The 25,257-nt window shown below is 41.5% G+C and overlaps 1 protein-coding gene across 3 annotated transcripts in view; it reads right to left on the bottom strand.

Annotated features, from left to right (window-relative positions):
- plxnb1a (plexin b1a) overlaps positions 1 to 25,257 on the bottom strand; it is a 90,045-nt gene that overhangs the window by 35,404 nt on the left and 29,384 nt on the right. For 2 of the 3 annotated variants that reach the window (XM_074642992.1, XM_074642991.1), the window contains 9 exons: positions 15,275 to 16,145; positions 14,853 to 15,095; positions 12,822 to 13,004; positions 7,273 to 7,401; positions 5,195 to 5,295; positions 4,291 to 4,423; positions 3,961 to 4,117; positions 2,558 to 2,666; positions 1,684 to 1,792 (listed from right to left, as the gene is read on the bottom strand). In XM_074642992.1, coding sequence (XP_074499093.1) covers positions 1,684 to 1,792; positions 2,558 to 2,666; positions 3,961 to 4,117; positions 4,291 to 4,423; positions 5,195 to 5,295; positions 7,273 to 7,401; positions 12,822 to 13,004; positions 14,853 to 15,095; positions 15,275 to 16,135 — 2,025 coding nt within the window. In that variant the 5' untranslated portion in view covers positions 16,136 to 16,145. Of the gene's footprint in view, positions 1 to 1,683; positions 1,793 to 2,557; positions 2,667 to 3,960; positions 4,118 to 4,290; positions 4,424 to 5,194; positions 5,296 to 7,272; positions 7,402 to 12,821; positions 13,005 to 14,852; positions 15,096 to 15,274; positions 16,146 to 16,816; positions 16,908 to 25,257 lie in introns of all 3 variants that reach the window. The other variant, XM_074642990.1, reaches the window with a different exon arrangement.

Genomic DNA, 25,257 nt, shown 5'->3' with positions numbered 1-25,257 from the left:
CGTCACCCTCACATCCCTAATGCCTTCTAAGGTGCAAAATTTGAAAAACTCTGGTGACTTTGTATCTGTGTGGACGTGTAAAACGGAGCGTTTTGGAAACGATGACGTCCTCTCCTCATTTTGTGCATGCCCACATTGTTGCTTTGTGTAATGAGCATGCCCAGAAAAAATAACAAAGATGGCAGACTAACAGCTTTATTACGTTTTGTAAGCACTGCTCGGACTAATTACTACTTTACATTTGAAAAATGTTCCAGTCACAGGAGGCCAAAGCAGGGAACACATTAAACATGTCGAGGCCGAATGGTGATGGAATGTGCTTTTGGGCGATTAAAGGCGAGGTTTGGAGCACTCAGAAGGGCTGTGGACATAAACCTGAATGAGCTCCTTTTCGTCATTTATGCATGTAAAGAGACAGTTGATGACAGCAGAGTGATGAGTCATGTAGTTCGACCAGGAATCCCAGCCCCCCCCACTAACAGTAACTGTTATCCAACTGACTGTAATGAAGCTGAAAAAAAGGGAGTGAGAAGGGTGCTAACAAAATTCCTGGACCCTTAACTTGTGATCTCACTTATGGTGACAAGTAAGGGTGAGCGTTTGGAGTTGTTTTCCCGTTCTAGTGTTGATGGAGATATTTTGTTAAACGAAGGCCATGTGGACAGATTCATTTATTTTTTAACAGAGGGGAAAGTAATCGTTTTTAATTAAAATATCTGTGTACGTGTAGACAGGGCTTAAGAAGCAACTTATGAGAAAAATAATAAAGATTCATGGTAAAACGGCACTTAAAAAATACAAACAGAAAACTACACCAAACAAAGCAAACAGACATGCACAACAGACTAACGTGCAGCATGTTACACAATGCAGTATGATATATGACCAGCAAAACAAACCTAGTGCCTTTAAATTACATTCCACACAGTGTTTTTCAGATATTTACAGTATGCACTCAGTTGTAAGATTATTGGGTACACCTAACTAAAACTAATACAGTCTAATACAACTGTCCTGCAACAAATCCTACCTTCATGAAGGAGGATTCATTTTTGTTGAAACAGTTTCAGAGAGGTGTTGACTCAACTTTGTGGTTATTTTGGAGTTTGTGGTGCTGTTGATTTGTATAGGGTTATACTCTATTAGGCTATATTCTAATTAGGGCTGTCAATCGATTAAAATAGTTAATCGCGATTAATCGCAAGTTAATCGCACATTTTTTATCTGTTCAAAAAGTACCTTAAAGGGAGTTTTGTCAAGTATGTAATACTAAGTTCAACATGGGAGTGGGTAAATATGCTGCTTTATGCAAATGTATGTACATATTTATTATTGGAAATAAATTAAAAACACAAAACAATGACACATACTGTCCAGAAACTGAAAACTGAGCCTGCCACAACCATCGAAAGATCGAAATGCGTTAATGCGTTAAAGAAATTAGTGGCATTAAAACGAATTTGCGTTAACGTGTTACTATCGCGTTAACTTTGACAGCCCTAATTCTAACAATAAGTACTCATTGATGTAAATGAGGTGGACAAAATATAAAAAATATCTCTCAATATAATAATCAACGGCACCACAAACCTCCAAAGTGACCACAGAGTTGAATCAACGCCTCTCTGGAACATCTCTCAGTGCAATCAAAAGCCTTCCTTTCCAGACTAAATGATGACTCACATTTTGGTTGTAGATGGTGACTCCTTGGCTGCAGGTGTGTTTGTGTGTACAGACATGCTGGTGGATACACCAGTTACACCCCCAGCGACTGCTAACACACCCTTGGCATCTAGTAGAGCACGCAGCAGGGGTACAGGCAGAACAACAAAAGAAAAACATGATTAAAATTAGTGGCAATAAAAATGTTAGAAAGCCCTTATGGCAACTCCTACAAACTCATTCTCACACATCCTCAGATGATCTAAGACTGTATTAACTATACTTTGCTGTTGCACGGCATCTTGCTCAGTAGTTTCAATTGGTATTAAAACATGCTGAACTACTAGGGATGCACCGATCCGACTTTTTCAGTCTCGATACCGATAGCGATACCTGGGCTTTGGGTATCGGCCGATACCGAGTACCGATCTGATGCCAGTCTTTAATTAATAAGCTGTATGCCTCACTGTGTGGAAGTGACTGGGATCATTCTGTTATGTGTAAGACAACATCAGGCTCAACTTAATCAATGCTCTCCTAACTTTGTAAAACCAATAAATATACAGATATGAATTTATTTAATTGTTAATTTATATTAAAATAATAAATTGTACAACAGCAACTTGGTAAAAAATCTTCAAAATTAACAGAAATTACAATTCTATATAAACCTTTTTAATGCAGCAACAAATTGGTCAAAACTTAAACAAGAATTCAAATTCCAGTATATAATGTATAAAGTATATAAACTTCATACCTTATACCTTATATTTATAATATATAAACATAAAATTGAATTTAATAGATCGGCCACCGATATCTGATGCTATTTGAGTCAGTATTGGCGCATCCCGTGTGTGCGTGTGTGTGTGTGTGTGTGTGTGTGTGTACTCACGGCCTGCGTCCAGAGAGCTGCTGGACCAAGCTGCAGTTGTAGAAGGTGAATTCTGTCTCTGCTACTGTCACGTTTGTGAAACGCAGTGAGAGGGTCACCATCACAAACTCTGCATCAAAACAACAACCAGTTGTCAGTATATGTCAATCTCAAATGTCATTCTCATAAGCATCATAGCGCTGCTTTGGTAGTTTTGTAAATTTCACATTTCTGACTTGCAATAAAGATATGATAAAACGATAGTCCTCGTTGCACCCAACTTTGTGTGTTTTGCGGAAGTGTCACGATTTTGATTCTAAAATCGATCGAAATGAGCTCTCGATTTCGACCCTGTATTTTTTACAGCAAGACTTCAAAGATGACACAATGTAGATTACAGGTACATACTTGCCAACCCTCCCGATTTTCCCGGTAGACTCCCGATTTTCATCGCCCTCTCACTTTTTTTTTTCCTTTTCGTTATTTTAGCCTGTTTCTGGAACTGAACAGTGTGTATAATCCCAACTGTTTCCACCCGGACGACAATATGGTTACACTAACTGTCATTTCCCGCCGGAAGAGAGCAGTCTATGCTCGCAACACAGCGCAATTTGACCTCATGTTTAAGCTATGCTCGCCCAAAGTTGGGCATTATCAATATACTAATATAAAATACTGTAATCTGTTTATCCATTTTATTTTGAAAGCTATTTATATATCAAAGTCCCATCTAGACGTATCTATCTGACTTTTGAGTGTTCCGTTAAATTAATAAGTCTCGTATTTGTCTATTATTCTCTTGGTTTGTAAAATGTGCCGTTCTGCTGACAGAATTCTTGTCGATGTTTGTGATTAGTCACATGCTGCAAACACCGCCCCTTTCATGTGGCTGGCTCATAGCCAGATTGAGAAACCCTGGTTTGGTTTACCGAGTTGATAACCGCCTTCGTAGGACCACTTAGCGGGATCCCACTTGTTAGGGTTAGTTCAGCCAGATAACAAGAAGATACCCTGGGTATGTTGAACTCGCCTCGTAGTACAGGCCTCTGGTGGCTTTTTGCAGGAGCAGGAACTTAAGCTGTTAGCGTAAAGTACCCTTCTGCCAATGGTGACTCACCATATGGCCTTAGTGTGGTACATTCCGAAAAAGATATGGTAGTAATATCACACTTGATACCATGGAAAATCTTTTTAAAGAAGAATTTGAAAATGTAAAATGACAGTTGTCAAGGCATTAAAACCAATGATCTGTTGATCTTTACGAATCAACACTCCATAGTCTAACAATGGCATAGCCGTCAGTGCTTGGAAACATTTTTTCAAATCGAATCATCCACTCATTTGGAGAATCGTGACATCATAGGTTTTGTATAAAAAGTTGACTCATTGGGTACAATTGCTGACCTAATACAAAAACTACTCACCATCTCCATGGCCAATGGGGGGCAGACTGCTGGCATCAGGAGTGGAGCATATCACACCGGTGTTAGTGAGTGAGGCAGGAGCTTCTGTATCCTGGAAGAAGCAAGAGTAGGCCTCTCCTTTTCCTAGGCTTGGGAGGCCCTCTACTGACACTGTGATCTGAGGGAGGGAGACAGAAAGGGAAAGGGACATCAATAAAAAAGGATGGAAAAGGAAATGATGTGAGCAGAAACTGATAATGTGTGAGATGGAGGGAGTTAAGAAAGACTACAACTGGCACACAGTAGACTATTATTGTGCATCCGTTCCCCACTCTTCCCCCCCTGCATTACATCAGTTCTCTCCCCACGGCTGATGTTGTAGAGGCTCAGGCGCTGGATACTGAGGCACTGCTGCACCTGGTTGAAACTCCACAGCCACTGGCCTTGCACAGACCCTCGCTGGCACTCCCAGCGCTGGCCACACCTGAAATAACACAGAGGGGTAAGAGAGACAAGGAAAGAGGAAGCAGACAGGAAGCAGAGTTGCCAAGTCTGCTAATTACATTTTTGGGGCTTCTAAAGTTAGTCTAGTTTGTCCTGTTGCAAGATCCGCACACAACCCCCTGCAACCGCCACCACCACTCAGAGTGTTGTTGTTGTTGTGAGACAAATCTTCGCGGGGTTGATTGAGCTAACAATGCCAGGTACTAAGTTGGCAAAATATGGCAAAAAGTACAACAAAGACTGGGAAAAAGAGAGTGGACATAGAGATTGGATTCACCCTCAAGTTGGGGATGATTCGAGGGGCATTTTGCCATTTTTGTAAGTGTGACATACGAGCACATCATGCCAATCTGGTTCAACATGCTAGCACTGGAAAAACAGAAACGCAGCATCTTTCTCTTCAATGAGGCTTGCTCTCATTGGATTCACAGTCTTTGCAAAAATACAAAAATGAAACGAAATGCAAAAATTAAAAGTTCAACTTTAAGTTTAGTTAACAAGAAAAATGTAAAGTTACAAGCTAAAAAAGGATGCAAAAATGCAATGCAATGCAGGAATGAAATTAAATGCGTCCAATCCCAAATAAATTCTTGCATATATATGAAGTGATCAAGTGTGCGCCTCTCTCTCTCATACTGTGGTAGGTGGGTAAGGTTGCTTGTTTCTTTCACGAGATCTGGCAACACTGACAAGGAGGGATGCAACAGAGCATTCGCAGTAGCCCCACTATATTATATGTACACTGACTCACCGTCCCTCCAGGACACACCAGCCACAGTAGGGGTCTTTGGCAGACAGACAGGACTGACAGTCCAGGTGGTCTCCACATTCTGCCACCGGACGCTTCTCTACCTGAAAACACACACAGATAAGGGAGTGCTCAAAGACAAATTCACGTGGTGAATTAGGTGGATACCAGGTACTAGGTCGAGATCTTCTGTTTCACCTTCATGTTCTCCTCTGTATAATGGTTTTAAAAATAATAAATCACAAAAGAGCTGCTGTTTTAATTTCAGAAACTCTCTGGCCAAATTTCCCAGCATGAATAAGAATAAAGCTGTTATTGCTCAGCACACACAATCAGTGTGTCTACAGGTCAATAACTGTGGTAAGCAATTCAAAGAAATGTGAGTCCTTCATTAAGGCACGAGAGACCTTATAAAGGATGTTTAACTACACCAGAGTGCCTTGGATTTCATTTTATTGCCAGCTGCAATGTTATAGACTTACATACCGACCGAGTAAGCAGAATAATCATTGCTCTATTATGACCGCTTGCCAAATCCTAAAGAGCACTTAATTGTTTCAAGACTATCCTCCATGTTTTATGTTTTTGTTTTTATTTTTTGCAAAAACATAATTGATGACATAACAATATAAATGACTTTGAATCATTTGTTTATGACAGTTGCTTTCAAGGTAGCCAATGGGCTAACTAGCTTACCTGGATAGCTACAGGCAAGTAATATAATGCTAACATTATGACTTTTTTAAAGGTCCCATATCATGCTAATTTTCAGGTTCATACTTGTATTTTGTGTTTCTACTAGAACATGTTTACATGCTGTAATGTTAAAAAAAAACTTTATTTTCCTCATAAGGTCTGTTTAAATATACCTGTATTTACCCTCTGTCTGAAACGCTGAAACTGGTTCATTGGCTTTACCCACACTTGTAGAATTGATTAAAATATTTCGGAGTCCGAGAAACTAAACTTCAATCTGCTTTTGACACACAAGCTTTCTGACAATTGCAGTGTTTGTAATCTAAAAATAATAAAAAATAAAATAATATTTTTAAATATTTTTAAATAAAAATAATTAGTATTTTTGTTTGTTTGATTTACAATACTAAATATATACATACATTTGCATAAAGCAAGCTTATTTACCCACTCCCATGTTGATAAGAGTATTAAGTACTTGACGAATCTCCCTTTAAGGTACATTTTGAACAGATAAAGAATGTGCAATTAAGTTGCGATTATATATATGTTTTTCTCTCTTTGATTAAGTAATGAGTGCAATAGAACAGTTGGTTTCACATCATCTTGCCTTTTGACTCTTTATTTTATTTTCTGATAACAATATTTCTGACTTCAAGAAACTAAAGTTCAATCTGCTTATGACACACTACCTTAATGGCAATTGCAGTGCTTGTAATCATAATTAGTTTATTTTAGATTAATGCATTTTAAATATAACTTGAGGCTTAAAGCTCTACATTCAGATTGAGGCTTTCAGTGGTCCAGAAGTGAGACAAGCCATTCAATGTATAGACAAACAGTTTCCCATATCCATCAGCATCTATGGCTACCCACACAGACACTCTGTAGGGAGTGTGCCAACACAATGGAGGCCACTTTCTCTGATCAATACCATTGTTATGTCTGACCTTACACCTCCTGCCGACTGTTGTACCCATCACAGCAGGGTTAGTGACCTTTGACCTCGCCAGCCAGCTGGCCTCTCTGTTTTTCTCTTATGTTCTTTGCCTCTTATTCTTTTATCCTATTTTTCTGTGAGAGGGACACAGCTTGAGGAAGTATCAAAGCCTGAAAAACACTCTGACAAACGATAAATTGTCCGCCGATGAATGACGAGCCATGTTCAGTCTCGTGTATGGAGACATCTGGGTGAGTGGGTTCAGTGGACAGACGCGCCAAGAAGGGGTACGGTTCTTGTACATCTGTTGACTAGTTCAAAGATTTGTGGAAACCTATGAATGCTTACTTGCTAACATAATCTGCTGGACTCCATAAACCAGACAGAAAATTACATTTACCACCTCTAACTGTCCAAAACAGTGTTACTACATCTTTATACTTACAGTAGTTTTGGTCATGATGTAGATGTGTGCTCCTTTCTGGTCCAATAAAAGGTCACTGTTGATGGGTGAGTTGGGTTGGATCGTCATGTTCGCGTATACCTCCACCTGGCCATCTTGGCCCAGATATACCTGAAGAAGTGCACAAGAAAAACAACAGACACTTGAGAAAATGTGGTATACCTATGATATATATACTATATGTATATATATGGCTGTCAAAGTTGACGTGATAATAACGTGTTAACGCAAATTCGTTTTAACACCACTAATTTATTTAACGTAGCAGGCTCAGTTTTACTGATACTGGCATCATATGAAACTAGAAAACCTAAGGAAGCCCTCGGTACCAACCACGTCATACTAGCTTGGCGCAAAGGAGGTTAAATAACGCTACAAACTTATGCTAAATTTTGGCGAGGAAAAACTGGCATGGCCATTTTCAAAGGGGTCCCTTGACCTCTGACCTCCAGATATGTGAATGAAAAATGGGTTCTATGGGTACCCACGAGTCTCCCCTTTACAGACATGCCCACTTTATGATAATCACATGCAGTTTGGGGCAAGTCATAGTCAAGTCAGCACACTGACACACTGACAGCTGTTGTTGTTGTCTGTTGGGCTGCAGTTTGCCATGTTATGATTTGAGCATATTTTTTAATGCTAAATGCAGTACCTGTGAGAGTTTCTAGACAATATTTAATAAATATATACATACATTTGCATAAATCAAGCATATTTGCCTACTGCCATGTTGAAAAGTGTATTAAATACTTGACGGATCTCCCTTTAAGGTACATTTTGAACAGATAAAAAACGTATGATTAATTTGCGATTAATCGCAAATTAACTATGGACAATCATGCGATTAAATATTTAATCGATTGACAGCCCTAATATATGTATATGAATATATATGAATATATAACACATTTCACTAGGAAGGAAATTGGTAAATTCCTCACACTGCAGGACTAAAATGAGGAGCTGACAAAAAAGGAAATAACGCGAAAGGAATATCTTCTTCAGCTTACAACTCCAACGCAAATCAAATCACACTTGTGCAGGATCGCAGCAGAAGTGGCCATGAATGTGATTACGGCACAGTCAAATCTAATATGAAGCACAGGAAGACACCTCTGCCTTTAGTGATTCCCAGGCCTTCAGACTCTCATGTTACCTCATGCTAATGGGATTAGCAGAGGTTTTCATGCCTCTTTCCAAAAGGCTCTCACTTGATCACTGCGAACAGGACGGAGAATCAGTTGTCCCATTAAGAGGATGCACTCAACACATAATGGCATGGGGAAGTAGCTCTGTAATGCTTGGTGACTTGAAAAAAATTAATGCAGTTTGTCGTTTTGCATGTCAGATTTTGTAGAGAATGCGACGCCGTATTGAAGATGCAATGTCTGTGCAAGAAGTGTATCTGAGATTAACGCCTTAAAACTTGGGCGCGGCCACTATTCTGTCTTTCAGAGAACATAGCGGGCTCAGTTTTCAAGTTTTCAGGTGAAGATACTGGCATCATATGAAACTAGAAAACCTAAAGAATCCACTGGTACCAACTATGTCATGCTAGTTTGTCGGGAAGAAGGCTAAATAACACTACGAATTTACGCAAGATTTTGGAAAGGAAAAACTGGCATTTGAAAACTGGCAATTTTCAAATGGGTCCCTTGACCTCTGACCTCTAACCCCAAGATATGTGAATGAAAATGGGTTCAATGCAGGGTCTGAAATTAACTTTTATCACTGCCTGCCACTGTGGCAGACAAGTATTTTTTTTATGTCTGCCGCTCAGAAATTTTATCTGCCACTTTTGAAATCTCTGCACTAAATGAAGGAAAAACATTTTAGATCTGATGTCATTCAATGTTTGATATATTTTACATTAAAAACATTATATACATGGTGAATTACATTAAATTCGAATTACACTGTAGCTTCCGGGGAAGCCCTATTTTTCGGGGCAGTGAGGGTACTCTAAACAGTACTGTACTGTACTTTGTTATTGTCATTTATAGTGATTGTTTGCATAAAAACATTCAAATGATTATGATTATTTAAATATTTGCTTTGATTTAAAAGAAGTTAAACACGTCATAATTCCCTCTAATATCTATTTTATACTGCCGTGAAAACATCTCTTTTAAAAAACTGGATTTACTGAGGTTTCCCGCCATAATCTTTATTTTACAATATTACATTTGAACACATCATGATAACGTTGTAATTTACCTTCGCCCAATAGTTTTTTTCCCCGAGCAGCGTGTGAACGCCTCATAATAATAACTGAATGGCACCTCCATTAATGTTGGTAACTCCATTATTTGACCAAGCAGGACTGTGCTGCCCACCGGCTGCTAACAGTTAACGTTACTAACTCTCCACCTGCAGATTTCAACACAGATTTGTTGCTCACAGTGTAGCATTATCAGGTAAACAAACAGGGTGTGTTCCCTCATGTTTAGTAGCGGCATGCCTTTTTTCTCTCCGCCCAGTCTCCGGTCAAACAAGCTGAAACATAATACAGCATGCATATGCGTCATTGTGCATGCGTAACTGTTGGAAAGCAACTATACAGAGCAATCAATAGTCACAGAAGCATGGGATGCCAAGGAATTGGACAAGTAAGAACCCGTTCTTAATGGGAACCGGTTCTCTATTCCCATCACTAGCATTTTCCCTGTCTGCCAAAGTTGCGTACAGCCTGACGATTTTACCCGCAACTGCCAAGAATTTACCCGCATTTGGTGGGTGACAGGTGCTAATTTCAGACTGTGGTTCTATGGGTACCCATGAGTCTCCCATTTACAGACATGCCCACTTTATAGCAATCCTATGCAGTTTTTGGTAGCAGTACAAATGTTTTATTTTCCCCTATTTAAAAATGGTGTATCTGAATATTTCTGCATACTGGGATCCCTAAACAGTCTTGGAATTGCATAAATTGGGTATCACTGTAAAGCCGAGACTCTTGTGGATCTAATGAGCCCAACTGTAATCATGTGTGATGATGTTAGTCCCCATAGTAGACATTTCATTGTATTGAGACCATTTTTTTTTAAACTTGACCTCACTGTAAAAAATGACCTGTGGTGACCTCTAGGATAATCACAGCCTCATGAAACTTTACAGCCACAAACTAGAGACCTAGAGCATTCAGAGGATGGATGGCTTTCCTAGGTATATTGACAATAAGGGAGTTTCTGAGCAGTTTCCAAAACAGAAGCGCTCGTCATCCAATCGCCGGAAAATGCAATTCTTGCAGAAATCTTACAAATGTCAAAACATTTTGATACCAAATCACAGCATGGCTTTTTCTATGGTGTTCCTCAAGGTCTTGGTGTCTTAATGTGGTATTTTGGAGGGATTATTGATAATTTTTATCAATTCTCGAGTGGTAAGAAATTGTTAAATTCAGCACCAACTGCACTGAAATCAAGTTGGAGACACAAATTTTGTCCCAAGTTAAACCAAATACACTGGTATGAAGTTTAAAATGGGCCATCACACACACCCACACACACACACGCACACACACGCACACACACACACACACACACACACACACACACACACACACACACACACACACACACACACACAGAGAGTCCTGTATCTGGATGCTGTGGAATTTGTCCTGCTGTGATACGATAATCCTGTTACGATAGCTTACTTCAGATGGCTACATGGAGTGCCGCTTTGATCTGCTACCTAAAAGCACCATGTCTGACTCTATGTCTCCCTCCCTTTCTTTCACACACACATCAAACACACACTCACACAGCAAAACAGACCTACTACACGATAACTAGCTCCTCGAATACCTCGCAGCAGAGTTGTGTCTACAATCATCCTACATGTGACTATCAGATCTGTGCAGATGTTGCTGTGGTGACACACAGCAGCTTTTGGACAATACTGTAGAAAGCCACACCTTGATAAACAAAGCGAATAAAAAAATATTTTGTCTTCCAAAAACTGCCTTAAAACACTTGCTCAAATAAATGTCTCCAATAACCACATTCTGCACTCCACAGAACAAAAAGCAAATGCATTAGGGATGGGATCACAGTGGTATGCTAGTCTGTGTATGAAAACTGTGAGTGCTGGAATGAGTGGAATCTTCCAGGCTGCTAGTTGCGTAGCGATGTAGAAGTGTATGGGAACTGGCACAGACTTCCCATGAAATTGGTTGCAAATGTTTTATGTAGAGGGAGGTGTGTTTGCTTTGCTCGAAATTGAATCCATAGACATCCCTTAGAAGGGTTAGGCAGTGGGCAGAGCTGTACGGTTCACAGTATTAAGTAAACTCTACTGGTGTGATTGTCTTGAATGGAAAAAAAGTGGAAACTGCGTTAACCCCTTAACATTCATTCTCAATTAATTCAAATAAATTGTGCAAGTGTATAAGGGCTTAGAACATTATAATATAAGTGTGTGATGGTCATTCCCGTGCTTTATTATGTCTCATAAGTTGTTGCAGCATTTTTTGGGTTGATACCATTTGATACACAGATTTGGTGCTAAATTTAACCAATTTTTACCACTCAAGAATTGATAAAAAAAAATTATCAATAATCCCTCCAAAATACCACTTTAAGTCACCAAGACCTTGAGGAACACCATAGAAAAAGCCATGCTGTGATTTGGTATCAAAATGTTTTGACATTTGTAAGATTTCTGCAAGAATTGCATTTTCCGGCGATTGGATGGCGAGCACTTCTGTTCTGGAAACTGCTCAGAAACCCCCTTATTTTCAATCTATCTAGGATAGCCATCCATCCTCTGAATGCTCTAGGTCTCTAGTTTGTGGCTGTAAAGTTTCATAAGGCTGTGATTATCCTAGAGGTCACCACAGGTCATTTTATACAGTCTCACTAAAATAAATTGGCTACTATGGGCATTAACATCATCACACATGAATGCAATTGGGGTCATTTGATCCACAAGAGTCACAGCTTTTCAGAGATATCAAATTTATGCAATTCCAAGACTGTTTAGGGACCCCAGTATGCAGAAATATTCAAATACAGCATTTTAGAATAAGAGAAAATAACACATTTGTAAGACATGTACTGTCAACAACTGCACGAGTTTTGCCCAAAATTGCATGGGATTATCATAAAGTGGGCGTGTCTGTAGAGAAAGGGACTCGTGGGTACCCAGAGAACCCATTTTCATTCACATATCTTGAGGTAAGAGGTCAAGGAACCCCTTTGAAAATCGCAATGCCAGTTTTTCCTCGCCAAAAGTTAGCCTAATTTCATAGCGTTATTTAGCGTTCCTCCTGATAAGCTAGCGTGACGTGGTTGGTACAGTAACAATGAATTCCATAAGTTTTTCTAGTTGATACCTGTATCTTCACTCTTAGGTTAAGGGGTTAATAAGAAATTAGCTAAATATTTCCATGACACACAGATCTTTGTTATCCCTCTGATTTGTCCAGGGCGTCTCCCTGCCTCCCGCCTAGTGCATGCTGGGGCAGGCTTTAAGAGCCCAAAGAAACTGGCACAAAAATCCAAGTATGACACGGGCTGAGCTACCTTGTGCAGAGTCCCTTTGGAGTCTCCGAGGAAGGCGATGCTGTGTCCCTCTCTGACACTGACAGCCACAGCAGTGAGACGGGCGGCCGAGGTGTGCCACGCCGCTTTAGCTTCCAGCGGTGCCCGGCTCGCCATCGGACTCGGGGTGTGGTCGGAGCCGCAGGGATAAGCCTTGATGGTATTCTATACAAACACATGACAGAAAGTTTCATCAGGAGTTATTTATTGATTTTTATGCATCTATCTGAACCGATTGCTTTTGTTGGTAATATTTCAAGCTTCAGGCGAACAAGTTCGTGTTCACGTCTTTTCAATTAGTCTTCCATTCTTTCCTACTCTTGCCTCAGAGCCTTTGAATCCTCTTAATTCACCGTAAGAGGATTGCACCACAGATTAAAGCAGACTCGTACGGACACACAGCCAACTCGCTCTTTTGGTTTCGCAAAGTAACCACTCTAAATCCTGCTTTCTGGTAAGTCTCCGAGCTCTGGCTTCACGTAATTGGCCCTGAAAGAGGAAGTAGAATCTTTTTTTAGTCTACTCTGAGTTTGTTTATTAAAAAAAACAAGATGGGTTATCGTTGTTGCGAGGGGAACTGTGATCTAATACATCCTCTCTTCATTCAATCATCCCTTTTCTTCCTCTAGATTCTTTTATTCCTTCTGCCTGTCGCTCTGTATGCTAGTCTTTCTATTCCCATGTTTCTACACCCCCACCCCCCTTCTCTCTCTCTCTCTCTCTCTTACTCTCTGTCTTCTATGTCAGTGGATTTAAAAAAAACTCCTTCCTTGTCAGAGCTCATTAAGCAGCAGCACAGCTGATTCAGGGTTAGCTCGGTTTATTGATCCCTAGCGTTCCCATTAAATGGTTCTGAGGGCTGGCAGGACCTGAGCGGCTGAAGGGCAGCAGAGGGGGTCACTGGAGGGCTGCAGCTGGGCAAAGCTACTCCTGGGGCATCTGGGAGCTTTGGGCTTTTCAGCGAGGGCCTCATTACAATGCCTTCATTCTTCCCGTTACTGAGCTTAATCTCGGCAATCCAGTCATCCCTCGTTACCGTGTTGTACCTTCTGTTTAGTCTTTCTGCGACCACTGAAACCAATTGAGATGATATACTGAAGGTACGTGAAGACAGCAGAAAATAATCCATGAGGATGCCCTACTTTATGGCCATTATCCGTGCAGTAACAAGCACAAAAAAATTATGCTAAAAAGCAATTCTGCAAACGGGACCAAAAATAAACTGTAGTGTAAGGCCCGGGCCACACAGGGAATGTCAGCAGCACGTGGCGGCTGAACTGATGTGTGTCCCATGCGGGGTTGTCCACACTGGCAGCGTTTCTGCTGCTGCTGCTGCTGCCAGCCCTTTCTTTCTACATAGAGTTTGCCTTTCATAATGGCCATTTCAATTCATTATAAATGGCAATTATATCTACTTTTAGACAGATAAAAGGTTAAGAAGCATGTGGTAATTTGTAAATAATAGTAATAATCCACAATTAAAACCCTGTACTATATTCATTCATGGAGCCGTGCAAGTCGCTGCATGTTCTTCAACACTGTCTTGCAAATATTTCAGAATAAAAGCCTCATGTTAACAAATGAAGGAATTCTGTCCACAGAAAAAAAAAAGCTTTATGGCTTTTATTTTGAAATGAAAGCAGGAAGTGTTGATTTTAAAATAAATCTTTCCTTTTTTCATGTCTGTGACATATTCTACAGATTTGTAGACATCTAAACTGTAGTAATGTTGCTGGTATGATGTCAATATACTGTCAAACGATAATTTTCACACATTTCTGTGTGGCTGCTCGAACCTGTTATCGTGGACACCGAAATAAAAAACATCAGGTTCTGACGTTCCCTGTGTGGCCAGGGCATAAGAGTCTCATATGAGCATGTTATTGACAAAATCATTGCTTTAAAAGGCCCATTGCTCCAAAAATATTGTATCTTCTTCTGTCAGAGAAAAAGGTCAGCTTCAACACCAGGTTAAACATTTAACCCCCCTTCCTTCATCTGCTGCATCCTTACCTTGGGCAGGTTGGCACAGCTGGACTTGACCTCGTACTCTATGTATGCCACATTTCCTCTTCCCTCCACCCGGCCGTTCTGGGTGTAGCAGAGGTCACGGGTGGAGTCGATGTGTCCGTCGAGCTCGTCCAGCGGGTAAACGCACAGAGCCGAGGCATCCAAGGGAGTGTTGTTTGTGGAGCCGACGCGGGTTGAGAAGACTCCCAGCAGATCCTCGCCTTCCCGGCCTGCACCTTGTCCCACCTGTTGCAACAAAGGTGCGGGGGGAAAAAAAACTCGGGAAAGTTAAACCCAGCCAGCATCAGTGTAATCTTGATGTGAACCCATTTCTTAGAGCAAAAAATTAAACTATATTTTTTAAATTTTTGCTCCCTACAAGTATTTGGAAGGTCTCCTGTTGGTAATATTTAGGGAGAAAGTACCTGGGCAGCCTGGAGCAGGTTGTAAGTCCTGGAGGAAGAGGAAGGGGATCGGCAGACAAGAGGAACTTCCACATAGGAATAGTAGGAGGTGTCGTCCAAGCACACTCTGGCAGCGTAGGTCCGGTACTCCCTCGATGCAGACTTGATGTCACGGCGGTAAAACAAGAAGTACACATACGTGCGCCGCGTGAACGCCATCACAAAGTGGTGGTCGTATTCCGACAGGCGCCCGGCCACAGCCAGCTTGGCCGTCTCCTCGTAGGAAAAGACGGGCTGTGATGAAAGGTGGCGGGTGGAGATGGGCGGGTGGCTGGCGGTATAGCCCCTTCCCACATACATCACCGTCCTTTCCCCGCCACGGAGCCCCACCACCAGCCCCACGGTTGACACCGACGGGTCGTTGGCCGCGACATACTGCGTATCCACGGGCTTCTCGGTGGAGAAGAGAACCTCCTTGATCGACGTGAGGTTGCGTTTCTGGCAGGTGCCCTGGTGTATGCTGCCGCAGGTGATCAACTCCAACGCCGTCGGATCCACCAGGAGCAGTTTGTTGTGGTTGCTGGTTCTCCTGGCCTGGGGACAGTTGAGCTCAGTGACCGGAGGAAGGCAGTCTTTGCTGTCGCTCACGGGGCCGGTCTTCTCCTCTTGCTCCAGCCGGAGTCCATCTGATCCGTTCAACTGGAAGAGGTGGTCCCTGGCCCCCACGTACACCGTCCCCACGAAGGGGTCTGGGTGGAGCACCAGGTGCTGGAATTCAGTGTCATTGCGGGAAAAACGAGCGTAGGAGCGACCATGGGCTGCGGCGAAGATGACGGGGACGAGGAGTAAGAGCAGGGTGGAGTTCAGAGCCCCATGTAGCATGGCAAATATTCTGAGGGAAAGAAACAGAGCAGGGTTAGAGAGGCCGGCACTAGCAGATGTTTGAGGTTAAACATCAACATTCGAGAAGGCTAAAAGCTGCTTCCATATTGCTGAGTAAGTGCAAGTTTAAGAGTTTTAGAGAGCTTAGGTTTAGGCTGAGAGAAATGTTAAGATGTGGGGAGAACCTCTTAAGAATTTAAGCTTGTGAGAAAATGTTCTTTTTTTTCACTGTTGCTCTGGCCGACATGTTCCATCATTACCATGAACACACACTGTGGTATAAATGCACTATTTACTCCTGTTTGAGTAGTGTCTGCTTAAAACAACAGTGCCCTGCTATTTTAGGAAATGAACTAGTCGTTTAACGAGGAAAAAAAAAATGGAAACATATATTCAAGATTTGTTTTTGTCCTTAGAAGGAAATCCTCTCTCTCTCTCTCTCTCTCTCTCTCTCTCTCTCTCTCTCTCTCTCTCTCTCTCTCTCTCTCTCTCTCTCTCTCTCTCTCTCTCTCTCTCTCTCTCTCTCTCTCTCTCTCTCTCTCTCTCTCTCTCTCTCTCTCTCTCTCTCTCTCTCTCTCTCTCTCTCTCTCTCTCTCTCCTTTTTAAACTTACAATTTGTTTCATGTATTCTTTAAATACAGTTTTCAAGGTTCAAAAAATCTTTTGGAAATAACATCTCACCCATTTATGTTCTTTGTTAAGCTGAAGACTTTCATATCCCATTCCTTTCCTCCTCTGTCTGGGAATGTTAGCAACACTGATGATTACTAATCTGCATACAAAGCAGAGAGAGAGAGAGAGAGAGAGAGAGAGAGAGAGAGAGAGACGTGACTCAGAGATAGACAGAGGCAATATTCAAAATGAATGTCACATTATTCATCACAATTTCACAACACCTAGTGCATGATTAGCGTTTAGAACATTATCTATATGTGGAGTGTCGCAATCAAAACAACAGCAACAGTATCCCTTACTCCCTTACAGCCGGAGCATTGAAAACAACTCATTTCACCATTTCCACATCCATCACTGAACGCCTCTAAGAAGAGTGGTTTGCGGACACTGAGAGCCTTCGCATTAAGAGAAAAAAAAAAGCCTTCAATTATTGAACAGTTTCCTCAGACCTTTCACTGACCTCACTGAGAAAGGTCACTTGGAAAAATAAATAACTTGTGTACACCATAGTGTATGAAGCAAGCTTTAAACTGAAGCTCTATACACAATGAGATACGCAGAATATTAATTAAAATTGAGCCCTGGCAAGTAGGTATTATTTATGCCCAAACAACACTCATAATGACAGAGAAAGAGAGAAAGCTATGTGTATATATAAGACTGTGATATTAAGAAAAAAATGCAATATTGTGCACCATTACCTTGCAGTGTGACTAGATTGCTAAGACATTAGACACGCGGTGCCATCTCACCTAACTGTCGACCCCCTGGGGCTGCAATCAGGACAAAGACGAGGGGTGTTGAAAGGGAGGAGACCAGGGAATCGCTGTGTGTGTGTGTGCGTGTGAGTGTGGAAGGGTGTGTATTTGGGCGTGTGTACATGACCGGGGGCCATCCAGGAGCAGGTGCATGTGTCTTAGTATGTGTCTGGTAAGTGGGTGAGTGTGTCTCAGTCCTCCTCTTTACTTATTCATGAGCAGAATAAGAAGTATAATAAGTAATAACCTCCACGCCCACTGTCAGAGGATTTGAGTCGTGCGTGTGCGTGTGTGTGTGAGTGAGTGAGTGTCAAGAGGAGTGGCCGTTACAGTCTGTTAAACAGGGCTTGAAAACACATCCTCGTTTGACGCAGGGGAGGAATAGTCCTTATGAAATATATATATAAAACAAACCAACTCAGTGTGCCTCATGTTTTATTGAGCCCAAATCTCCAGAGCTGTCAGATATAAGTTCTCTTTAGCCACGTTACCGGTGTGGCTCTTCAACGGTCAGTCTAACACTCCTCAGGGTGAATTGTTACAACTTGGGTGATTCCTTATAATCTTTAGCACAGCCATCAACTTCACGTTTTCATTTGTCCAATACAGTACTAACAGTACAGTACTACAGTCTAATGACATTCCCCATCAGCCTCAGCTGTACTTTGTGTTTAGTGCTTATTTGCAAACTGTTAACATGCTAAACTAAGACGGTTAATGTGGTGTTGTTACCACTAAATAGCATACATTGGACCGGCAATACGTCATCCAGCCCTCTTTTTTGGGGAAAACAATCCTGTGTCCCCTAAAGACGGTAACAGAGTAAAGAGAAGATGTCTCCAAAGTCGTCTCCAAACTTCTACTTTAAACAAACCGGTAATAGTAATAACGCTATGCCGAAGAGTTGCTGTGTAGTTGGTTGCACCAACAATAAATCCAAAAACGCTGAGCTCGATTCGTTCCCCTAAAAAATATCTAATAGAGGGGCTTTATGGCTCCAAGCTATAGACCAGACCAGCATCACGTCATCGCTGAGGCTGCGCTCCCTTTTCGGGGAAAGAAAGCATTAGTTTAGCATTAGTTTCCATAAACTACTTGGTCATACCAGACCAAGTTAGGCTGTTGTAGGAAATCCCCTGAGTGTATTACAATGAGGAGGGATATTACTTAGGAATTAAAAATAGCATTTGTAAGAGGAAGAATGGATTATTCCTTTTTTGAAAAGTCTTGCCTTAAAATGTCTGAAGTCAGTGTGCTAGATTAGAATTAGTTATTTTTTGACACAAAATAGGCCCATCAAGCCACTGACAGCAACTACAAATATGTTGCTTATTTCTGTTTTACAGCTGGATGGAATGAGATATATTATATTGTACACTCTTTAAAGCACATCACCCTTAATTCAGGACTTGTCGTGAGCTGTACCTAGACTTATAACTTTTTTCGCTGGATATTTTCTTCCTCTTCCAGCCTCTGTAACAGAGAGCCTGGGAACAATTCTAGACATATTCTCACTGCTACTCTGAGCAGGCGTCCTCGCCTACTCTTTGACCTACCAACATGCCGCGACCGACATATTTATAGCGTGCGGCGACCCCATCGCCATGGGAACTTCCTCTTACCAAACAGCTATGATGGCTTCCTATGAACTACCATGAGATCAGACTTGATGACTGTAGTATGGGAAAAAGTGGAGATGGAGGGGAAGAACAGAGGAAATACAGCTGTGGTTAATGTATAAAAGCCAAGAGGGGAAGTTATTTATTTTTCGATATCCGAGACCACGGATCACTTAATTTATCAACTAAATGACCACTCTTCTACTTAGATAGCTCTTTCTATAATCATCCATTTAGTGACTCTTGAAAACAGTTTGGGGATTTTTTAGTGGCATAAATCAACAAACATACTTTTAAGGCTTTTAAGCTAATAACAAGTTGTTTCTTCTTATAAGAGTGTGGATCCGAGAGGTTCATCTTCACTCGCTACATCTGGCCTTTGCCACAGTCAGTCTCCTGATGTTGTGAAACATCCACATTTACTCCCACTTTGGAAGTGTTTGGTAGCATAATAAAATACCACCGCCACCCTTTAGAGAAGCAGAGGGGCGGTTTCTCTCATGCTGTTCACCAACAATCTCCAGAGTTCATCAGTTGTGTCTGGTATGCAGCATGTTGGGCCAGGGGGCACAGTCCACCAACCTATAAACAACCTCTAGTAGACCATTAGACTGTCAACTGAACTAGGGAGGGGCACTGGTGGTCACAAAGCAACTATGGAGCAAATATTCACATGCAAGAAAACATATAAACATATGTGTGATTTCTAGGGTTGGACCCAAATCTGGATTTTTTCATTCAAATTGGATGTTCAATACGAAGTTTCGGCTATTTTTTCCTTTTTTCTTTCATTTTCTTTTCTTATAGACTATCTGGCAATCAGAAAATCCATTTGCATGAGTTTCACTAATGATTTTGGCCACATTAACATAGTCAAATGTGGTCAAATATGACCCGCCACAATGAGCCAAAAATATTTTTACTCCTCTCAGCAGAGGGATCCACGCGGCCTGCCGGGGAGATTCAACTTGGCGGGTCAGGGAGGATCCCCTTGGGGGTCGTGAGCTTTACAGCACCCCTCACCCGGACTTCAACGCTTCCCGGTGTCATGGATCTATAAGTGCTCGCTGTGCCCTCTCTCCCTGCGAGGAGGGAAGGGGCCCCCTGTTCCCGGCGCCACTCTCAACCGAGCGGACTGTCCTTAATGCATCAGGTGTCTGCGGTGATGTAGGCAACCCACCCGACCCGTCTTGAAACAGGGACCCCGTTTTGTTTTCCATTCTTTGCGGATTACAAACGTCAGCAGCGTGACGAGGCACTGAGCATCTATTCTGCGCTGAGCGCTGCACATATGGTGTTTTCTTTTTTTGGTCGCAAGGAGTTGAAAAATGTTCAACTCTGGGGCGGGGCAAATACCTCAAAGACCAACCGTCACATCCAAGCGCCGGAAGAGCGCCGGTCGTTGATGTCAATTTCCGTGGTGGCCAAACGGGGGGGTACTAGAACGTCCGTGTCTGTCACGTGATGCCATTGGGCCCAAAAATACTTTTTCCCATAGACTTACATTGGGAAAGAGACGTCTGTAACTCAGCGGATCATTTTTTTGAGGTCAATCAACTTCCCAGTACGAACACTTGAACAGCCCTTATTAAATCATTAGGTCCTGACGGCTGTGACCCCGTGGAGGAGACAACGGAGGAGAAATTAATACACATTCACTCTCCGCTACCTGCTTCAGCCTTCCCTTCATCCAGAGCAAGTACTCTTAACTTGTGCCGACATTTTTTTACTTCAGCAGATATTCCGTATCATAGCAACCGGACGCAACCAAAGCGTCTCAGCTGAAAAAACGCTGCTCCTCAATGTCCCTCTGTTTTCTGCATATAACAGAAAAAAACAAAGTATTTAATTAGTTTTAAAACTGTCATCTTTGTCATTTAAAAAGCAACAATATACCTAATAATAGCCTAACAATAAATCTTATTTATATAGCACTTAAATCAGGAAAAAATCAATTTTCAAAAAATAATAATACCGCTGAGCGATGTCGTTAAGCCAATCATTGTTACCGCTGGGGAAATTCCTTCACCGCGACCGCTCTAAGGTGACATACCCATCCCAATCAACAGTAGTAGAAAAGTTGATATGTGTGTGTGCGTGTATATTTATAGACTCTATAAACTTCTCAGAATGTGGTCTCTTCAATGAACTTTTGCCCTAACCATTCCTATCTGTCTTGCTTTCCCTCTCTGTCCATGTTTATTAATCACAGAGAGAGTCTGCTGTGCAACTTCATTTCTAAAGCTCCTAATGAGCCGTGACAGCCCACTGAACGCCTAAGACCCATACAATATGTGGGGTCAGCAGCATAGGGACAGTGAGGGGGACATTGGGCCCGGAGCCATGGAGCACTGCTTTGCATTGTTATGTTCTGGTGGGTCGGCCGGGTCTCGCCCCGGGCCCCCGACTCTGCAACGCTGGCATCTGTGGATCCCAAACAGAGAGGACAGAAGAGAGAGCAGCAGAGTGTCTGTTTGAGATCAGCAATGACCACACGCAGGCAGGATGATACAGAACAGGCACAAACGTTTGCCAGTAAACGATTGCGATTGATTTAAAAGTAGGGAGAGGAAAGAGTCGGTGTGCTGTATGTGTTCGGGCGACTTTTATGAGACTGTTAAGTTGACAACAATGTTTTTGAAAAGACTGAAAATGCCATTCTTGGTGCCTCTACAAAAAAAATTTAGGCGTTTGCTTTGTTTTTTCCTACAAGTTTCCAATGCTAGAGGAGACTGTTGATAGTAGGGCTGGGACGATACACCTATCTCCCGATTCGATACTATCTCGATACTTGGGTGGCGATTAGATATGTATTGCGATTCTACAAGTATTGAGATTCAATATTGCGAGTTGTGTTAACCTTTTTTAACACTCGACCATGGGATAAAGTTGAATCATACACTTCTAGGGACTTTTATTTTGGAAAAGATCCAAATTGATACAGTAAGATTGTTTGATTTTCAGCATGTATGTAGTCAGAGATGTCCTGAAGTCAAATATATCAGTCATTGTCAGGAATTATTTATTAAATTTTTTTCCAGCAACCCAAATATCAAAGAACAAAGACATTTCCCTCACAAATTATTGGTATCTTATTTTTAATTTATAAGGGACATGTTATGTTTTATACTTCTGGTGAATATAATCCAATCAATCTTATTTCCATATATGTATTTTGTGTATACAGTTCCCTTTGTTAACACCTTATTTTGAATGCCGGACGTAGTCGCACATGTATACTGCACGTGTCAGCTCCATCGGGGTTCAGTATATGGGTGCTCTACAGTTGTAGCGTCGGCTGATTTGACCACAGAGATGAGAGTGACGGCTGGCTTGACCGCACGTTACCGCGATACGATAGATTTCCTGTCCATGACAGAGTTAGCATGCAGCTTCAGCCGTGATGTCTAGCTCTGCTTTTCCTGCAATGTGTGAAACCCAAAGTGTTTCCATACTCAACCCGATGTGTATTGATTACGACTTTGGATTTAAAATGTGAGGGTGCAGGTCGTATCCACGCAGACCCTCCACCGTTTTCTACTTTTTCATTTTGGCTAGTGGCGGCCGGCCGGTTTGTTTTGGTTGAAAGATACGGAACAGATATGACATCACGTTACTCAGACTACAAATACAAATAGAAGGGGCAACTACCTTCTTCCTCTGCATAGACTCAAATGAAGCAAATATATTGATTCTGGCATTAAAAAATACATTTCAAAATTGTAAAAAAAAAAAAAGGTGAATCAATTTCAATTTCACTAGTTTCATTGTAGGTGAATTCAAAATCACCGCAACAGTCTGCACATCTGGTTTAGCTCGGAAAGGCCCGGGGGATGAAAGTGGCTCGCCGTTGAGTGACGGCTCGCTGTCCCCTCTCTCCCTGCGGGGAGGAACAGTCCTCGGTGTGTCAGGGGTCTGTGGCGATGTTGGCAACCAGCCCGTCTTGAAACACAGGCCCCGTCTCGTCTACCATGATGCTTTGTGGCTGAGACAACCTACGAGTTCATGATTAAATTGTTTACTAGAGCACAGTGATGGAAGATGTTCTCAGATCTGTTACTTAAGTAAAAGTAATACCACAGTGTCAAAATACTCTGCTACAAGTAAATGTCCTACATTCAAAATGTTACTGAAGTACAAAAGTATTAGCATCAAATATATACTTAAAGTACCAAAATTAAAAAATAGCCTCTACTCATTATGCAGAATGGCCCATTTCACAAGAATATATATTATGGTGTATTATTGTATTCTAATTATTGATGCATTAATGTGTTCATCACTTTAATGTTGCAGCTGGGAAACATGGTCATTTTAATTACTTTATATGTTTAATAATGATATACTACTTAATAATACACCACAATTTATTAGTGGATTATTATTTAGTATTAAGAATCTGAATCTGCACATCGATCGATTCTCTTAATTTTGCTTTTAAAGTACACCAGATTGATGCATTAACTTTAAAATGTACAAAATGTTCTTCTGGTGGGGGGAAAGCCCCCTGGACCCCCCTAGAGGGTCCGAGGTCAGGATGATGGTATCACCTCCACCTCATTTGGAGCCAGGGAAAAACCCTGTCCCTCTATATATTTAGATAGTTAGATCGGTGAAAGCGCTAATATTATGAGAGGCAGATGTACACATGCTTGGCCCCTTTCCACTTCCGTCGCCTTCTCTGGGGTCAATGGCCGTCTCTCTCCCCTCAGTTCACATGCAGACACAGAGGGTGTCTCTCTCTCCGTCCCTCCGGTGTGCTGAAGGGGCTCTCTGTCTGCCGCTGGAGGGAATAGTGTCCCTTTCACAGCTCCTCGAGCAAGAGGCTGCACTGAACGGACACAGGATAAAAGCCACTTCCCTTGGAAAGAGAGTCTACACACACATCAGCATAACACAACACACTTTTTCATGTGTGCACACACACACGCACGCACTTGGCTCAGCCCGTTTTATGACAGGATCTTTTCACCCTGGAGACAGTAAAGCTCTCCCTGGGAAAAGCAGGTGTTAAGCCGAACTGCTTGGTACAGCATGACACACGACCTGAGATCAACTGTAAGACCAATGGACTTTCAAGATGTCTATTCTTTACACACGATCATCATTCAATACACGGAATGACGGACACACCAGCTCATTTTTTGTAAAAATGAGCTGGTGTGTCCGTCGGATTTTTAAGACTGTGTTTTGGAGAATCGATACAGTGTCGCACAACATAATATAGCAATACTCATGTGTATTGATATTTTCTTACACCCCTATTCAGGATATCATGACAACTTCATCAATATGCCAATGTGGAAAAAGTAAATAATGTACTTTTAACTTGAAGTTTTATGCTGCCCCAGCATTAAATAATTAAACGGGTCAGAAGTGCCATAAGGAAAAATGCCGTGATGAAATGGAACCTTCGAAATAACATGACCTCAAGAAACATGAACCAGAATGATGCAATAACATTTCATAACGATGAGTTGAGTTTTATTTTATAAAATTATTTAGCAATTTATTGGTTCTTTTAAATATTTTATTTTATACATTTATCATATTCATTTCATAATGTCATTTATTGTTTTTAGTAGGGCTGTCAAAGTTAACTCGATAATAACGCATTAACGCAAATTGCGATTTTTAGGTTGTAGCAGGCTAGATTTTAAAGCTGGAGTGAAGATACTGGCATCTTATGAAACTAAAAAACCTAAAGAATCCATTGGTACCAACCACTTCACACTAGCATGTAGGCAAGGAGGATAAATAACGCTCCGAACTTACGCCTACAAGATATGTGAATGAAAATGGGTTCTATGGGTACCCACGAGTCTCCCCTTACATGCCCACTTTATGATAATCACATGCAGTTTAGGGCAAGACATAGTCAAGTCAGCACACTGACACACTATTGGGCTTGAGTTTACCATGTTCTGATTTGATCATATTTTGTATGCTAAATGCAGTACCTGTGAGGGTTTCTGGACAATATCTGTCATTGTTTTGTGTTGTTAATTGATTTCCAATAATACATACATACATGTATTTGCATAAAGCAGCATATTTGTCCACTCCCATG

Source organism: Sebastes fasciatus, chromosome 8 (assembly GCF_043250625.1).
Source record: "Sebastes fasciatus isolate fSebFas1 chromosome 8, fSebFas1.pri, whole genome shotgun sequence".
In the NCBI taxonomy this organism is placed as follows: domain Eukaryota; kingdom Metazoa; phylum Chordata; class Actinopteri; order Perciformes; family Sebastidae; genus Sebastes; species Sebastes fasciatus.
Note: the sequence above shows the minus strand (reverse complement) of the source record. Positions and strands in the feature narration are given on the sequence as shown.